The sequence below is a fragment of the Gambusia affinis genome, linkage group LG13, assembly GCF_019740435.1.
Source record: "Gambusia affinis linkage group LG13, SWU_Gaff_1.0, whole genome shotgun sequence".
Classification (NCBI taxonomy): domain Eukaryota; kingdom Metazoa; phylum Chordata; class Actinopteri; order Cyprinodontiformes; family Poeciliidae; genus Gambusia; species Gambusia affinis.
This window is the reverse complement of record NC_057880.1, coordinates 20,470,743-20,489,237: the sequence shown is the minus strand read 5'-3', so window position 1 is coordinate 20,489,237 and position 18,495 is coordinate 20,470,743. Positions and strand designations below refer to the sequence as shown.

General features: G+C 38.7%; 1 protein-coding gene across 2 annotated transcripts in view; it reads left to right on the top strand.

The window, feature by feature from the left end:
* nid1a (nidogen 1a) overlaps positions 1 to 17,898 on the top strand; it is a 29,112-nt gene extending 11,214 nt beyond the window's left edge. Inside the window, exons 1-20 of one of the 2 annotated variants that reach the window (XM_044136930.1) lie at positions 220 to 493; positions 4,055 to 4,357; positions 5,397 to 5,623; positions 5,703 to 5,962; positions 6,423 to 6,563; positions 6,645 to 6,896; positions 7,591 to 7,791; positions 7,862 to 8,095; positions 8,197 to 8,334; positions 9,143 to 9,271; positions 9,787 to 9,930; positions 10,497 to 10,616; positions 11,273 to 11,497; positions 12,155 to 12,324; positions 12,717 to 12,843; positions 12,916 to 13,087; positions 15,474 to 15,631; positions 15,712 to 15,835; positions 16,246 to 16,358; positions 17,381 to 17,898. In XM_044136930.1, the coding sequence (XP_043992865.1) occupies positions 290 to 493; positions 4,055 to 4,357; positions 5,397 to 5,623; positions 5,703 to 5,962; positions 6,423 to 6,563; positions 6,645 to 6,896; positions 7,591 to 7,791; positions 7,862 to 8,095; positions 8,197 to 8,334; positions 9,143 to 9,271; positions 9,787 to 9,930; positions 10,497 to 10,616; positions 11,273 to 11,497; positions 12,155 to 12,324; positions 12,717 to 12,843; positions 12,916 to 13,087; positions 15,474 to 15,631; positions 15,712 to 15,835; positions 16,246 to 16,358; positions 17,381 to 17,505 (3,567 nt within the window). In that variant the 5' untranslated portion in view covers positions 220 to 289 and the 3' untranslated portion in view covers positions 17,506 to 17,898. Of the gene's footprint in view, positions 1 to 219; positions 494 to 4,054; positions 4,358 to 5,396; positions 5,624 to 5,702; positions 5,963 to 6,422; positions 6,564 to 6,644; positions 6,897 to 7,590; positions 7,792 to 7,861; positions 8,096 to 8,196; positions 8,335 to 9,142; positions 9,272 to 9,786; positions 9,931 to 10,496; positions 10,617 to 11,272; positions 11,498 to 12,154; positions 12,325 to 12,716; positions 12,844 to 12,915; positions 13,088 to 15,473; positions 15,632 to 15,711; positions 15,836 to 16,245; positions 16,359 to 17,380 lie in introns of those variants that run through there. The other variant, XM_044136931.1, reaches the window with a different exon arrangement.
* Positions 17,899 to 18,495: the final 597 nt, after the last annotated feature.

The following is an 18,495-nucleotide window of genomic DNA, read 5'->3' as shown; positions in this document are numbered from 1 at the left end:
ACTGCGTGGGATGAATCGGTGAAAAACATGACTTACACTTATATTAAAACAAATAACTTCTCTGTGATGTCCAAATTCAGTGATATGCGTCTGGAAATCTCTACTTAGCTCAAAAAGCAGCTTGTTATATGATATCTTGAACAGACAACTAAACCAAAGCTGTTCTCTGAGTTTGACGCGCTCCGCAGCTCTCCGCCCACTCTTTAGGACTCCACTCCGTGACCCAAGAGTTCATTAGTCCTCCTTAAAACACAGGACTGACCGCTCTGCTGCTTCAGAAACTGGAACGATGAGTTGGGCAAAGCCAGGATGGCTCCTTTGGGCGAGTTTTGTCGGATTTATGGCATCGGTGCAGAGCGTAAGACGAGAAGAGTTTTTCGCCTTCGGTCCCAGCGCAGGAGATCAGTCACTAAACTCAGGGAATGACCAGACCCACCGCCTCTCACTCAGCAAGCCCGTGTTTTTTTATGATGGCACTTTCGACAGCATTTTTGTAAGTAAACCAGTAATTCATCACGCTACAACATATTCCAAGTTAGAAGTCAACACAGACTGGCAGTCTTTCTCTTTTTTTTGCGTAATTGCGCATAATCCAAACAGGAACGCGACCAGAAGTCACATCCATTAGGAATGCCTGGAAGTTTAGCATTCTTTTTCCGGTGATTTGTGCTTTTTCTGTCGACCGTAAACATTTAGGAACATCAATTTACTTTTCAATGCGCCTTCTCTGACTGGTGGAATCCGCTTCTCTTGAGCTTATCATGTTACTGTTTACATAAGGGGCAAGAATCACAGTTTGTTATCCAACCCCCCAAAAAGATCCAGTGATCAGTTCACGTTGCATAAAACATTGGTATGTCAAAAATGTGTTCTTGAACTGATTCTATTAAAAACTTTCCTTTAACTTTTTTTTTCTCCTGTTACTTGTAAAAGGAAATGAGCCATTTGGTCGAACAAGCAGTCCCTCTGAATCTGATGTATAAAACATCTGTTTTAATTGTGCTGCGCAGCAAGGCGCCAAAACGGACAAAAGCATGTAAAATGTAATTTCCAAGGCATTACAGCTGAAACCAGATGTTTACCTACATCTTATATACAGAGGCACATGTCATTTTTTTTATTATTCTGATATTTAATCTTTTGCTAAATGACCAAAAATAAAATAATTTTTTAATTTCTCTTAGACATCTTTCAAAGTCAGAAGTTTACAGGCATGTTCTAACTACTTGGTATAATTACCTTTTAAACTGCATGACCTGAATCTTATGTTTACATATCCTTCTTCCAGAAACAGAGGTTAGGGTTTAGAAAGTTATGACTGTAACTAATTTTACGATATGCTTTGAGTTATTGTTTTTTAAAAAGATCAATTTGTGCTAAATTTGACAGGTTGCCCCTTGAAACTTCATAAAGCCCATTGTCGTACCTCTCACAAACCTCTAGTTTGAAGGAACAACCTTGAAGTTGATTAGTTTTCATTTAATCTAGTCACAGAATACATCTCCAAACATCAGGTGTTTGACCCTAAGAGCATTTGCAGACTAATCTGGCTTTTTATTTTGGTTTTGGAGAACTGGGTTGTTCCTTACTGAGTGCCATTTCAGTATGTTGATGCAGGACTAGAAGTAATTCTAACTTTAAATAAATATGTACAGATGAAAAGCTGATTGGTGTATTCCACATTGCTTTCCTTGTTGAAACAATCCCTCAGTTTCTCTTACACACCAAAAATGACTTAGTAAAGGGTTAATGCTGCTCCAGATATTGGCATTGAAAATATATGTGATCGTACAATTCACTATTTGATTGTTTTATTGTTCAAGAACTTGCAAAAATCTAAATGTTCGTTTTGAAAATTGATGTGCAACATCTTAACATCTTGTTTCTGTGTAAAAAAAAGTATGTTCTGTGTGACCCATTCAAGCAAATTAAAGCTGCAAAAACTGTAGATTAACCATTATCATACTATTAATTACTTATAATTGTAATATAACTTTCTCCTGTTAATATCATTTGAACATATAGATTTTATCTTAATGTCCTTTTATCAAATGTTGAGCATTATAATTTGAGTAATTTGTGTGAATTAGATTTCCTCCAGAAAACTTGCTGAGCCTGGTGGTTAGGTGTTAGAGCAGCCATTCATCCAACAGCCTGCCGTGTTTTTGAGTTAAAATATGATTAAAGTTGCCGAAAAATTTGAAAATATCTCTTGATAATTATGTGTTATTGAAAGATTGGAAGATTAACACCTGAACACCAACTACAAAGTCTTAAAAAAATGCAAACATTTTTTTAAAAATAATTAAAATAAACTACCAGTGCTTAGCCTGGTAGGGGCACAAGTAAAGCCTGGTGCCCCACCAGGCTTATAATACACTGAGGGAAACCCTGAGCAGCTATATCTATTATAGAAAATTGTTTTTGTTGCTTTACCATTGCCATTTAGAGGTTTTCACTATAATTTTCATATTTAGCAGTGTAGCTAACCTTAATTAAACATGCACAGTCAAAAAGCTGTGGTTTACACATTAGCTTAAAGCTGATTTTTTTTTTTTAGGATGACTCCTGGCTGCATTGCTTACCGCAGCGTTGCCTCCCAGCTGCAGCTAGCCTTTAAGGAGCTCTGTTTTTCATTTATGACACAGTCTGCTCTGAACTGTCTGTGCCCTGTGGGAGTTAACTGTTTCCCAGCGGTTTCAGTGCAGACATGGTTAAACAAAATTGTCTTTCGTAATCAGGTTGGGGGGGTTTTATCATCTCCTTATGAGCGTAATTTGCATTTTATCAAGGTTTAACATATGTTGACAGCTATCTATAAAGATCTCTCTTTTTCTCTCGCTCTCTTTGCTCCACATCTGTGACGACAATCGCTGATTGTTTTCCCAGTTTGGCAGGAAGTTTCTGTAATGACGATTAGTGTCCAATCTTTATGCTCTCTGGGGCTGTTCTTCAGGGGACAGGAAACAGCACAGCCTTTCTAAAGAAGAGTTTTCTTGTTCTCATTTTGTCAGAAAGGATGTGTTTTGACATAATCTTAGTTTTTAAGCCTTCACATGTGCTCCCATTAAACCAGTAAACGTGCAAATACTATGTTAAATGCATTGTTTGTTCATCCTTTAAATGATTTGAAGGATAGCTCTTTTGAATCATTAGAGTAATGCACAGAGGCTCTTACAAAGCCAAAATGCAACACGAAATTGTAATTTTATGGGATTTTCCGTAAGTTCTTAAGCAAAATCTACTTTTATTGTCTACAACAGGCTTTTGAAAGTCACTGCCATCAAACTATGATCTCAATCTTTCTTCATTTCCCATACTTTTAAAAACGGTTCATCTCATTCTATAAAATTGCTTTTTTCTTTTAAAATCTGACAATATAATTACATTTAATTTAATTGTGTTAGCTTTCAGAATAAAACATTTTATGTCGTAAATATTTAAAAGAGATGTTTTTGGGGGGGTTCTAGGTGAGTTTTATTTTGTAGTAGTGGGGCCAAATATGGCTCTTTGGACGGAAAATAACAATGGTGTAATGAGTTTGGAAAATGTTTAACTCTAATTTATTTGATTGGGGCAAAGCACATTAATTAACATGTTTGTAAATGCACCAGAATTAGCCAAACGGCTATTTTATATTTGTTGTCCCTGGATATTGGGTGTTTGTTTTTAGCAAAACAAATTAAAGTTTATGCAAACAAGGTTAAAAAGACTGGTAACACTTTATTTGACGGGTTGTGAATAAGACTGTCATGACACCGTCATAAACATGACATAACACCTGTGATGAACATGAGTAAGTCTTCATGAATATTTATAACTGTTGTCATAAAGTGTAGTTTGGTAAATCATGACATTTTCAATACAAAGTTGACATTATTCAAAATGTCTTTGTTATGACAACTTGACATTAACCAAGAAATCATGATCTGACATAAATTTGTTATAGAAGTATTACTAATTAAACTTTAGCTATACTAAAGCTACATAATTTTTAAAGTTCTATCAGTAATACTTTTATGACAAAGCCGCCATTTTGTTTTTGTAATTTCAGATCAACACCAACGGTTTCGTCGCCACGGCAGAACCAACAAGCGAGTCGACATACCTCGGTAAAATGCCTCCCAAATTTGGCATGATCGCAGCTCTGCAGGGGGATCTGGACACAAGCGATGGCTTGGGGAGCGTTTTCTTCCGTCAGGACTCCAGTCCGGATGTTCTGCGTCAGGCGGCTGAGCACATCAACAGGGCCTTCCCGGACGACGATGAGGTCAGTCCTACAGCTGCCGTGGTGATCACCTGGATGGACGTCGCCGCTCATGAACCCCAAACCAGAGGAGATGGCATCGAGAAGAAGGTGAACGTCAAGCGGTTCTGCAGTTTATATGTGGTGGAACTAGCTTAGCCGTGTGCTAAGCTGGTGATGATGTCTCATCACCAGTTAGTCTTAAACCCACAAGTAGTCTTAAAAACAACAAATCAAAAAACACAATTAAAATGAATATCAATTATTTGCACTTTTGTTTAATCCAAATTACGTCAGCAGCTCCATCAGGCCCCTAGAGCTTCAGGGGCCCCATAAATGCTAGTATTTTAACACAGAACACAGATACATAAATGTAACATTTCTTTACGAAGATGATCAATGCTGCTAAATTTGATTTAATGGTTTCAGCATACATCAATAAAATATTTTAAATTGTTTAATATTTATATGTAAGATTTTAAGGAGCTGGCAAGTTTACTTTGTAAAAATTCAAAGAACAATATTCATATTTAAATTGTTTTGTTACCATAGCAACAATCTACAAAAAAAATATTATTTTTTTAATGTATTATTATTTTACTAAAAACATAAACAAGAAAGGCTTATCCTGGCGATGGGGCTCGTAAAGCATGACGCCCGCCAGGCCTATAATATACTGAGGGAAAACCTGGGTTAAAATTTAAAACCTCAATAGAGTCCACACCTCCAAGCCTGGCCATTACCTTTCTGTGCAATCATAATAAAATAAAATCTCACTTCCAGTGCAGTCTGGGTTTTCTCCCCTATACTTTGATCGTATCCAGCAGGGTTTTACTAGGCCAATCAGTAAACAGAAGGAGGACAAGTTGTGATTTTCTGCGCTTTTTTAGAATTTCTGGATTAATATTGAATTAACATTAGCAGTCATCTTGTTTGGATATTCTCTTTTAGCAGTGTGGGATGGTTATTTGAAGGGCCTCCAATTTCTGGTAAGCTTCATAGCATTATACTGGCAGATTACCAAAAGTTAGCAATTGGGTAAAATAAAAACTCAAATGAGTCTATGTTTCCAGTTAGCAATCCTTTCTCAATTTCTAGGCTTTGGTGGAGCGAAACATTAACACCCTTTCTTAAATTTTCTTTTGCTTAGAGAAACACCTTCCAGCTGGTTCTTGCCTCCCTGGAGACTGTGTCATATGCAATTCTCCTATACGCCAGGGATGGAGTTCAGTTTTTATCCACACAAATAGGAGACAGGGATATGATCATGCATTCTGGCTTCAGCCAAGGTTTGGTCCGAAGATTCCTGTTTTCCAGCCAGGGACAATATTACCGCACCAGCATGGATGAGGAGACTTCTGTCAGGGCATTAGCAGAGTAAGAATCGGGCCCAAAACATCACTGTTTCACTGCCATGTCCATCTTGCAGACTCACTTATATTGTCCACTCTCACAGGGAGACAAACTCTGGCATGCGGGGTGTATGGGTTTATGAGATCGGAACGTCTCCCCATTTTTCCAATGTTGCTCCTGGGGAAGTCACTGATCTGCCGCCGGAGGCCCCACTGCCAGTTTTGGAGCACGAAGGACAGCAGAAATATGCTCCCATTGATCCAGATGGTGAACAGATTGAAATCCTTCCTCTGCCATACCAGCCACATCAGCCACAGAACCCCGAAGTAGTTGTGATCGATGACCAAGAGATAAATGTAGATGGTGAGTCTGTGCAGACAAACAGAATTGTATCCTCATTTTGTCACATTACAACTACATAACTTCATATTTATGTGCTTTACCTATGGAAGTAGTTAACTGCCAGAGCTCAAAAATAAATCCAGGAGAAAGGTTGAAATGATTAATTGTGATAAATCCATTGTTGAAATAATTGTCAACTAATTTGGTGTTTGAATAAACTAGAGTACAGACTCTGAAACAGGCCATTCAGGCCATTAATTGAAACACAGATGTAATTTTCCTTCCAATTCACAGTGATGTTCTACTTTAATTTATAAAGAAAAATTCCAATAAAATAGTGTCCAGTGCTTATTTGTCTATTAAAACAGCAGAATTTCAAATATACACCTCTGTGGGACACCTTTACTAATGAAAAACATTTGATTAAACTATTAGTATTTATCTGGAAAATCTTAACTTTGTTTTTATTCTTCATTCTCAGTATTTTCGTACAACCTTGGGACATGTGTCAACAACAGAAATAAATGCTCCCAGTTTGCAGACTGCAGAGATTATGCCAGTGGATTCTGCTGTCACTGCAGACCCGGCTACTATGGAAATGGACTGCAGTGTGTGGCAGAGGGTACGCTTTTACTTCTGAAATTATAAAACATGACAACAGTGAGAACATTCCAGCAATAAACAATTAGGCTTTTTTTCACAGGAAAGCCACAAAGGATGAATGGTAAAGTCAATGGGAGGGTGTTTGTGGGCAACTCTCAGTCTCCAGTGGAGTTCAGCAGCAAGGACCTCCACTCGTACGTGGTGGTGAACGACGGCCGATCCTATGTTGCCATCAGCGACATTCCTGATGCTCTGGGGCCGTCACTGATGCCATTGTCGGCCATCAGTGGTGTAATCGGCTGGGCGTTTGCTCTTGAGCAGCCTGGATTTAAGAACGGCTTCAGTCTTATTGGTGAGCAGTGATGTCAGTTCTGACATTGCCTTACTCTTAAGACTCCTTTTTTCAAGGTGTTGCTATGTTCAGTCTATTAATCAGATTAAACCTTCAGTATGTATGTTGAAACTGTCGCTATGTCATAAGAGTACAGGATGAGTCAGACAATCTTTGAAGCTCCTCTACTTCTCCCAGTGGTAGAAGGTAGAGTGCTAACTGAATGGTTCTAGTTAGCACTGAACACTGAATGGTTCAGTGCTAACTAGAGCCATTCCGAGCCAGGAGGCGGGTCTTAGTGCTGTCAATCACAGCTATCACCTAGCATAGCCTGTTCAGCTCATAAATAGTTTTTCTGTAACAATAAGTTATTTTTCCACCATTAGCACATTTAGCAAGAATTACATGAGATTGATTGACAGCGCTAAGACCCTCCTCCTGGCTGTGATTGGTTGTTTTTGGTGGGGAGTGCTGCATTTCTTCAGTAGCACAGGGAGGAGGTGGAGGAGATTGATCTTTTTACACCTAATCTGCTACATTTTCAAGGAGTAATCAGTAATCAAGTTACTTTTTCAGGGTAACTATGAACGAGAATGTAATGCCATGAAACTAGGAGAAGGATGAACATTTGCGATTATGTTGTAGCTTTACTCACTTACCAACTGGATTTCAATGTTTCCATGGTTAGGGTCTTAAATTTCACTCTTTCCTGTAGGGGGAGAGTTCACCCGACAGGCTGAAGTGACCTTTCTACCATCAGGCGAGAAGCTAACCATCAGGCAGGAGTTTAAAGGGACGGACGAACAGGACCACCTGGTGGTGACCACCACCCTGAACGGCCAGATCCCTGAGATTCCTCCAGGCACTTCCATCCAGTCTGAACCTTACACAGAGATCTACCAGTACAGCAGCAACCGTAAGACACAGAGTTTGACCCTTCAGGGTGTCTTTATTGTATTTACTTATCAGAGTATTTTATGTTTCAGTGATCACCTCATCCTCCACTCAGAATTACAAGCTGGTTTTCCCTGAAGGAACCAGTGAAAACAGGAGGTTTCAGTGGCGTCAGACCATTTCCTTCCAGGGCTGCCAGCATGGCGAGGTTTCAAGGGACTTTAAGCCGACGCAGCTGCTAAGCGTGGATCAAGTATTCACTCTGTATGACGCTCCAAACCAGCTCCTCCGTCTGGCCATGAGCAACAAGATTGGAGATGTCAATGGTAAGGGCATAAAGCATCTGTGTAAAAGAAACTTCCACAAAAGATTTAGTTTTGTTTTCGTTCTTTTCCAATAAAATTGGCTTACAAATTGTACTTTTCAGGGGGGGAACCAGAAGAGAACCCATGTTTTACTGGGAGACACGGCTGTGATACCAATGCCATTTGCCGACCCAGTCAAGGAAATGAGTTCACGTGCCAGTGTGCCTCAGGATTTAATGGTGATGGGCGTACATGTTATGGTGAGACTGGTCTTAATAAAATATATCAGCATAATCTCTGCAATTCTTTTTTAATGTGTTTTTTATGCATTATATCTACACAAAGTAGAATATAGATCTAAAAGAGAAGGAAAATGATAAATGGTTTTCCTCTTTTTCTCTTGTTCCCCTCAATCAAGTCCAGTTACTAAAATTTTCTCCTTTTGACTTTTACTTTCTTGTCTACCACTGTGTTAACATTTTCATTGTTAACAATCTATAATTTACAGTAATCACAAAGCTATTTTACCACATCTTAAAGGAAGGAAAATAAATCCAAGGCCATTTTTTTCAGATTAAAATACATCATAAAAGTGTAAACAGAACCTAATAACTCTCTTAAATTTCATAATCGTAACGTGACCAAATATAGAAAAGTTCATATGGTGGTTTTGCAAGCCGCTGTGAATCACACCCTTCTCATATCTTTTTCAAACCCACTATTAAAGTAACTCAAACTTCCCTCCGGTGGGACGGGACAATTGTGCCACTTAACAGGGTCTATCCAGTGTGTTGAATCCCCTTTGACATGTCTTGTGTGGTCATGATTTCCTCCATACAACCAAAAGTCTTTTACATGAAAGAGCAAACAGGAAGAACACAGTACAGAGAGGAAGGAAGTTTTTCAGACAGATGCTATCTTGAGAAAATGACCAAATCTCATCTAGCTTTTCTCTTTGATCATGCAACATTTGACAGGAAAACAAACGTATTTCATAGATGCAGATTTCAGAAGTCAAATTTTCTTGGGAATAATTAGAAAGTGATAAGAGCCTGTTGTCTTTGCCAGACATCGATGAGTGCAGAGAAAATCCCCAGATCTGTGGACCCAACTCAATCTGCAACAATCAGCCTGGGACTTTTCGCTGTGAGTGTGATGAAGGGTATCAGTTCGGTATAGATGGACGGACATGCATCGGTGAGTGACCTAATCTCTTTGCTTTCAAAGAAAATACCATATCTTTTCTTCTGAAACAAACACTCAGTGTAGTCTGGCAGCAGCATTTTGAAAAGCTTGAAAGATGATTTACTATGTGGTAAATTCAATAGGATCTTGTAATTATCTAAATATGATAGCAAGGATGCTACGATAATTTTCTCTGACTTGGTATAGGAGAGGATACGACACAATTTACAAATGTTCCCTAAATGAAATGAATCGAAATCAAAGCCAAAGGAGGGCTAAAGCTATTTCTAATTCTGGATTTTGTTGTTCAGTAAAGGAAAGCAAGAGCTTTGGCTTTGCTGGGGTTGCTAGGTGAGGGGCAGTGCCTTCTGATTTGTGACGTTTTAGTTTTTTCTAAGAACTTGTGCTGTTTTTTAAGACCCAAATGAAAGTACAAAAACATGCAGCATGTTGAGCTGAATCTCCTCAACGGGTTTTTGAAGTTAATATTATTCACAAGCTCTAATTTTATTTCTTTCCTTCCACAGAGGTTGATCGACCAGTGAACCACTGTGAGGAAGGAACTCATAACTGTGACATCCCTGAGCGAGCTCAGTGCAACTACAATGGAGGTTCCTCGTACATCTGCACCTGCCTCCCAGGGTTCGCAGGAGACGGGAGATCGTGCCGGGGTAGGAAAGAGGAGAGAGTGTTAGCTTTTTGGAAATAGTTAAATTAGTGGAAACGTTGTGCGTCTACAATCCAATTTTCTAAACACCTTCAATTTGCAGGAAATTGAAAATATAAAGCGGCGTAAGACAGAATTGCAATTTATTAGAAAATTTTTTAATAGATTCAGTTGAATTTGAGATATGCTAAGTTAAAAACCTCATGTATTTCTAAGAGGCTTTGGAAACTATGAATATGGGAGAAAAACCTTTGACTTTCTTTGCAGAATAGTGACCTCGCTGTGATGTTTGTGTATAGATAAGCCTGCAAACCTTGTTACACCCAGACAACACATTTTCCAATGAAGGTCTTCTCTATTTCACATGCTGCATGTGAAACGGTACAATATTTTGTCAATGTAGCAAAACAATAGGACCTCATATTGTGCTGCATGCAGTTCAGAACCGCTTGAAAGCCCACAGAGTTGGGTTGAACTGAGTTAAACTGTCAAAAACCATCATTTTGAAGTTTGCTCTATGAGTTTTGCTGCTCCTTTTTCCTCACTCACCCTCTCATCTTTCTCCTGAAGACGTAGATGAGTGCCAGCAGACCAGGTGCCATCAGAACGCTCTGTGCACAAACACACAGGGTTCATTTATCTGCCAGTGCAGGCCGGGTTACAGCGGAGACGGTTCCTACTGCTCCTCAGGTGAGTATAATTTATACCAGAGGTGTCCAAACTTTTTACTAAATTCACCAAGTTGAGAGCACTCATGAGCCACAGTTTATTTCCATTTTTAAGCAAAAAATGGTAAATAGTGTCATTGGAAATTCTTTTCTTTTTTCCTGCTCAGCAACAAATTAAAATTACAATTTGAAAAAATGTCTCAAAGTTGTATATTTTCCTAACTTGTTGGTCAAAAAATTTATTTTAGTTTATTCCCAGCAACAAAAATGAGAAGTGTCTTTGAAACCCCTTAACTGTGTTTAGCCCATTTTAGATATTGGTTTTGAGTGAAAAGTCACTGGAGATTTGTGGCCTTACCTACGATAGCAAAAAAGTGAAAACATGCCTAAAAAAAAAAAAAAGAAAAACATTTGTTTTGTATTTAAAATTTCTTAGTTAAGATGAAAATTTGCTATTAAAAATCTGCTCTATTTGCCATTCTTAAACTGAGATACTGCAGTCACCCCTAGTTTATATTTGTCCTATATTTATTCAAGTGAAAGAGCTAAAAGGTTTCATCTGCTCTGTTCTTGGTAGCAGTTTTATTGAGGTTATTTTATACTTCTGGCAGAGAGGTGAGTTTTTCAGAAGTGTTCTGTTGCTACTTGGAGGTCTGATTTCTTTTATTCTTTATTCAGAGCGGACCAAAACCCAATGCGAGAACATCAGAGAACGCCTTCTAGGCCAGATCAGCTTCAATCCACGTGGACCTCGACCTGTCGGACAGTTCATCCCTGAGTGCGACGAAAATGGCGATTATCGGCCTGTTCAGTGCTTCAGTAGCATTGGGCAGTGCTGGTGTGTGGATCGAAATGGACAAGAGATCCCTGGGACTCGCACAGACGATAGCAGCCAGCCTTACTGTAAGTAAATGGCTGCTCCCAAAAGAGCTACGAAGGGTACCTTCACACCAACTTTGTTTACTGCGCTTTAATCGAACTCTGGTCCGTTTGCCTAGAAAGTCTGGTTCAGACCAGAAAAGCTAACTTTGGTCTGTCTAAAAACCTAGGTTTTAGTTCGATTAAAGTAAAGCATATCTGAATGCCAAGCGGACTGGAGACCGCTCCAAAAACAGGAATTAGACTAAAGCGCAGGGCATTCTGGGTAAATACAACCAAAACCAATGTGTGAGTCTAGCACTAGAGGGAGAAATGGCTCGTTGTTTTTTACCAAAGACAAAAGAGAAATCCTAAAATCTGACACTATTTCTGTTTACACTTTGTGAAGAAAGAAGTTGCGCTGGTCTTCTTCTGAAGTTTCATGGCGATTCCTTCAGTAGTTCGTGGTGCAGCGCCACCACAGGCAATCGGGGGAACAGGTTTTTCAGTTGGTGTGGTTTGTTTGAATCAGTCCAGTGTGGAAGCAAACCACAGCAGCTGAAAATTTAACAGATTTGCAACTTTGGTTCCCAATCGAACTGAATCTTCCAGATCTATTCAAGTGAAAAAATCTTAATCAAACATCCTTAGAGTTTGATTAAGGTCCATTGATGTATCTCCTAATTTTTTTAACTTCGTCAGGTCTCCCTCATGGCAGTACGGCTCCACCTATTGGACCCCGACCTCGACCCGATGTGGTTTTGCCCCCAGGGACACACCTCCTGTTTGCCCAGAGCGGCAGGATAGATCACATCCCATTGGAAGCTTACAATATGAAAAAGCAAGATGCCAAGGCTGTCCTCCATCTTCCTGTAAGTTTCTTCCATAAGATGTTCCCTCGTAAGTCTAAGATCCAGTTCTAAACAGTCAAAACGTTTAGACTGAACGTCAAAACATACCCAACAGAACAAGAATTACTTCTTGCTACAGCCACTGAATCTTGGGTCAAAGACTTTGCTCTCTTTCTGTCAGACTCCCATCTGCTCCTTGTATTTAGGACTTACATTTTTATTGGAGTCACATGGTGGCCTCCGCTCTAATGACTAACATCAGTTTGAGATGTTTTCAACCAGCTGGTCTGAAGTTTGTCTCGGTGGCCCACAGTGGATTTTTTACTGAAATTGTTTGTGTCTAGACACACATCTGCTCCTCGCCTCTCAGAACAAACACTCTTAAAAAATGTTGTTTGTTGACCCATCCGTAGGGGAAGGCAATCATTGGAGTGGCCTATGACTGCATAGAGAAAATGATTTACTGGACAGAAATTTCATCTCCTTCAATCAGCAAGGCTAGCATAGATGGAGGAGAACCCACTGCTGTCATCACATCAGGTATTTCTGCTTCCTTATACTTAAACACATTAAGAGACTGCTTTGAAATAAAGTAAACTCGTATTCTTGCAGATTTGAGCAGCCCTGAAGGGATTGCCATTGACCACATGGGTCGAACGATGTTCTGGACCGACTCCATGGCCGATCGCATTGAGGTGGCGTCTCTGGACGGGACTCAGCGTCGAGTCCTGATAGATACAGATCTCGTGAACCCCCGAGCCATCGTCACTGACCCCATCAACGGGTGTGTAATTCTTAAAATAAAAAGCTTAATATCTTCCAGATATTTTTCTAGAAATTACAAGCTAAACACCAGCCTCTTGGATGTACTAAAAATAACTTACATTTTTAACTAATATAAAAGTGAATTCACCCCACTGTTTTCACATAATTTAGGATATTTTTAACCAACAGTTTTGTCTAAAAAAACTAATTTCAAACAGTGCACTAAATCAAACCCCACATAAAAAATAAGATACCATAACAGTCGCTTATTTTTGTTGAAGACCAATTTAAGGCAGAGCTTAAGGTCTAAAAATAAGAGGCTCTTATAAAGTTCCACTAAATCGCTAAATAAGAGTTAGTGATGTTTCAGAAACATGTTTAAAATCTAGTTAACTTAGTCAAAATAAGCCTCACTACTCCAAACACTGTGGAAACATGATAATCTCCAAAAACTCCAAAGGACTTTGACTCAGAGACTAAAATTTCACTTTAGTCGCAAAAATAAAAAACTTCAAAATCGACTTGGACTTTTGCCAAGGCCTGAGACTTCAGGGTTTCCACCAATTTTAAATTTTAAAATATCACTTGGTAGTTATGCATTATTGGAAGACTGGAAGATTAATGCCTAAACACCAACTAGAAATTTGATAAAAAGGCAACGACTAAAAAGAAACTAAAATAAATAAACAATGCTAAGCCTGGTGGGGGCACAAGTAAAGCCTGGTGGTCTGCCAGGCTTATAATACACTGGGGGAAACCTTGGACATGAAAAAATGACTTGTTAACATCTCTTCTGTTGCGGACACAAGTTTTATGAACTATAAACTGTCGTAACAACAAATTAACAGCTGTCAAGAGATTTTATATACCGTACATGCAGATTTTGGATTTTCATGTTGAGATTGATCATGGATTGTTCAACTTTTCAAGCTGGAAATTCAGATTTCCAAGTCCAGAAGGGACGCATCACCGTGAATCTGTAATGACCAAATAATAGTAGATACCATCAAAAGAAATAATTTTCCACGTTTGTCATGAATTATACCTAAAATCTTTATTACATGTATCTGGGTGCTAAACTAAACACGCAATAAACACGTTCTTCTTAATGTCATATGAAGAATGCAACAAATCTGTATCTTTGCAATAGCTAGAATCATATGTGAATTAATAATCAATAAAGTTATTGTTGTTACTCTTCAGTGTTGCTGAAAGCAGAGGTGAAATATTATTACCCTTCTCAATAATCATTAGAAAAATCAAATCAATAGTTGTTAGAAGGATCCCTGAACGCAATATTGGCACGTCTTAATGGACAGTGCAGTAAGGTGTCTTTTTATTTATGGATAGATTTTGTATTCTACGCTTTTTGTCTCTTTTTGTCTTATGTTTTTGTGAATTTATTAACTATTGTTGACTTGTTCGGCACTTTGTCGTGCTTCGATTGTTTTTATATTGCCTTATAAAAAGCCTCAACTTTATTGAATTAGCAAATCTCACAAGTTTTACGATTTGCTGCTGGAACATTGTTGAGTTGTGAGTAAGTTGGTCTGAGATCCAAGTTTTGCCTTCAGGAGTAAACAGAAGGCTTGGTTTCATCCATTTTCACATTTTTGTTTTGTTTTTCTAAGTCATTTTTGTCACAAACAAGCCAGCAAAACATCAGGAGCAAATTTTATCACAGAAAAATGTAAATCAATTTGACTACAAATAGGCAACACTATGCAGATTCTTTTAAAACAAATGTCTCAGCTTATGAATATTACTGTTTTTGTACCTTTTTCCAAGCTAGTGGCTTGGATTTATATTAACCAGAAATGGGTAGATTACCCAAAAATTGTACTCAAGGGAGATTAGCACTAAGAAATTACTCAAGAGTAAAAATGTATTTGGTAAAAATTCTACTTAAGTACTGAGGACAGAAATCATGTAATATTTAAAAAATAAAACATCATCAGATGGAAAAGATATAAAGAAAGTCGTGTGGAAATGTTGGTATTTTAAGGAACAAAACAAAAAACATTACTGTAATTAACATAATTTAAAAAGGAACAAAATCAGGGAAAAGAAACATTTTTCCTAATCAGTTTATGAAACTAGCAAAAACTGCAGGTCTGTGTTTGGTGAATTTTTAGTTAAAACAAGCTTGTCTTCATTCAGTGAAGTTTCTCACAGTGGGTAAAGTAATAAAATCACTCAAGTAAGAGCAAAAACTACAGCATATAGTAAAAATATTCTTAAAAGTAAATTTTTTCCAAGATTTTACTCACATAAATGTAACCAATTACTACCCAACTCTGGTATAAATTAATCAACTTCCTGTTTATTGCTGAGTAAAAGCACAATCTATCTGTTTTATTTGATTTAATTGGAAATATTGTGTGCTGTTCATCTCCTGACACCAGGAATTTGTACTGGGCTGACTGGAATCGTGAAGCTCCGAAAATTGAAACTTCCTACATGGACGGATCCAACAGGAGACTGCTGGTTCAGAGCGAGCTGGGCCTGCCGAACGCCTTGACGTACGACTCTCAGAGCTCCCTGCTGTGCTGGGCGGACGCAGGTAGGCTTCAGACAGATGACTAACCTTCACTTTGATGTCTGCTCTGGGATGAGTTCTGTGCATCATCCTCTTGCCTGCAGGCACACATAAAATAGAGTGCATGAATCCTGGCCGGGCTCAGCGCACCACGGTTCTGGAAGGACTCCAGTACCCATTTGGAATTACAACCTTTGGGAAGAACCTCTACTACACTGATTGGCAAAGGTTTGGAGTTTGTTTCTTCATGTTTTCCCAAGCTCAGATTCTGTTTAGCTGAATTTATGTTGCAGCTAAGAAAGTGGGAGTTGGAGGATAAGTAGCTTTGAGCGAGGAGTTAGGAGGAATCCTAAAAAGTGACAGCTGCTTGCAATTTCTCAGCTCAGGCATCTGCCAGTGACCTACCAGGGGCCTCTCTGTGATCTCTGCAGGACCTTACACAAGAAGGTTGAGAGGTGTTTGTGGGGGGAGGCGAGCACTTCAGACAGTTTGCAACAAACTGTGGCTCTGAAGCCAAACCAAACTCTTACTCATCCTTGACAGACTTTACACACTAAACAGGAGACGCTGGGAAGATCCCACAAGCCGAGACCTTCCCACATTGCTGAAATCTCTCGTGCTGATTGTGTTTACAACAGGGATGCCGTCGTTGAAGTGGACCAATATGCTGGAAAGGAGTTGGATGAGTTCCAGCCACAGAAACGGGCCAACATCTACGGGATCACCACGGCCTACGCCCGGTGTCTTCCAGGTAGTAAACCGGTTTAAAAAGTGCAACATTTTTCCAATGGATGTGACAAATGATTGCTTTTATATTCTTCAAAATGTTGAAAACTGCATCTTTTTAACACTTTGTCACATTGAGGCTCATGTTCTTATGTACGGGTGCACCGATTTATCAGCCAGCCAATTTATCTTTGCCGATTTCCTTGGAGATCGGCTGATTTTTACATGTGAAATCGATCTTATATACCTCGGCAAAGGTCTAAAAATCAACTATTGTCCTCTTCTGGTCTCCCATGAGAAAAGTTTGACTGACAGAGGGGGTGGTTTGCGTCAGTGGCAACATCTGGTGGTGGATCATGTGACTTGTGTGATGCAAAATAAATGTTTTCATTGCGAATTTCTATGCAGTCAAAAAAACACATGCTAATGGCAAAACATTTTTTATCCAAAAACAAGAGGTTTCATGAAGCAGGTTTATTTTGTAATGTCACATTATAGATTGTGAAGTGGAAGAAAAATATAGATTTTTTTTCCCCATTTATTTGACAATAAAAATTAGATCTGGACGTGCATTTCTGTTAAACAACCATTACTTTGATGCCTCTTTGTAAAATCAGTGGCCCAATTAGTAAATTGAGTTAATCAGTAGCTGTGTTTCCATTACAAATACGCACAAAACTTTTGCTAATGTCGAAGGTGAGGTTGCAATTAGAAAACGAACTGCAAGACGTTGTAACTGGTAGGAAATGTATCTAGCATGCATAACAAGCTTAAAGTAACAGCAGGAATTTGCAGCTCGATTTTTTTTATTTGGTGGATTGAGTAATGGTGAAGCGAAGCTCCAGGCTTCATCCTCCCCTCTAGATAAAGGCCGGGCCAAACCGAGGGAATGTGCAGTGAAGGGAGTGGGCCCCCAACATCTGGAGTTTGCTATGTGTTTCCCTTGGATGTGTTTCATATATGTAAAGAGGTTGTTTCCTGCTGCTCCGTGCTGTTCAGGCTTCTTATTTAAAAAAGTGTCCTCAAATGTTCGCTCTCCTTCAACAGGTCAAAACTACTGTTCTGTGAACAACGGCGGGTGCACTCATCTCTGTTTAGCGACGCCGAGAGGCCGCGCCTGCAAATGCCCCGACAGCAGAGAGAGCGTCGGCTGCGTGGAGAGAGAGTACTGAATCCCTCAGAGAGTCGACCGTTCTCAGTTGTTTGGACCACTCGGTGTTGCGAAATCTTTTGAAAAAATTGGAGCAAAAGTCAACTTTTTAACATTTCTATTCACTAAAATCTCATCCATAATAGGTTCTGTACATAAAAATACACTGTCATGTTTAATTATTTCCTGAGTGCACATAAAATAAGAATAAAGCTCAAGGGATCCATAATTTAATGTGAAGTTTATTGGAGCAGCATCTGGTGTCAGTGGTGTTACACTGTGTCATGTCCGACTAAAAGCTTATTAGCTTTTATGGTCTCAGTGTTGACTTGATTAGATAAACATCTCTGTGAAGCTGGTAGAATTACATTACGTACTGGCCAGTTAATAAATAAATGTTTTTCTACCACTCTGAGGCTCTTGCGTTTTTTTATCATAAGCAAAGCAAAACAACGCTGCCATCATGTGTCCGGTGGTTGAATTGAAATGCTAAAGCATCTTTGCAGTTCTATGGGGATTTGAAGAGTTATATGCCATAAATATATATATTTTTTGGTAAATAAAATTGCAGGATGGTGCTATAAGTATTGAATTCCAACCTTGCTGTAATCTCTACACATTTAATAGGTTATTTTGTGTGAATTGGGGAACATCGCGGCTGCCCTTTATTTTTGAAAATCACTGTTTTCAACAGAGTAATTTAACTTTACTTCTATTATTTCATTTTATTTTTTATGTCATTCACTCAACAACAAATATGAATAGGTCATGTAACAACTAAAAGAAATCATGAATAAAAGTGAGCAGAAAGAAGTGCGAACTTACATATTTATTCACATGAAATAAAAGTAGCTATTCAGCTCAGAAGACGATTACAGACATTTTAAAAATACACAACAAAACATTAGCTTGTTCAACTCCATACTGCTCCACCTTTATGAATGTGAATTAATTAATTTTCACATTAATTTTCATCTGTGTTGTAAATGTGTAGAAATCATTAAAATAAATT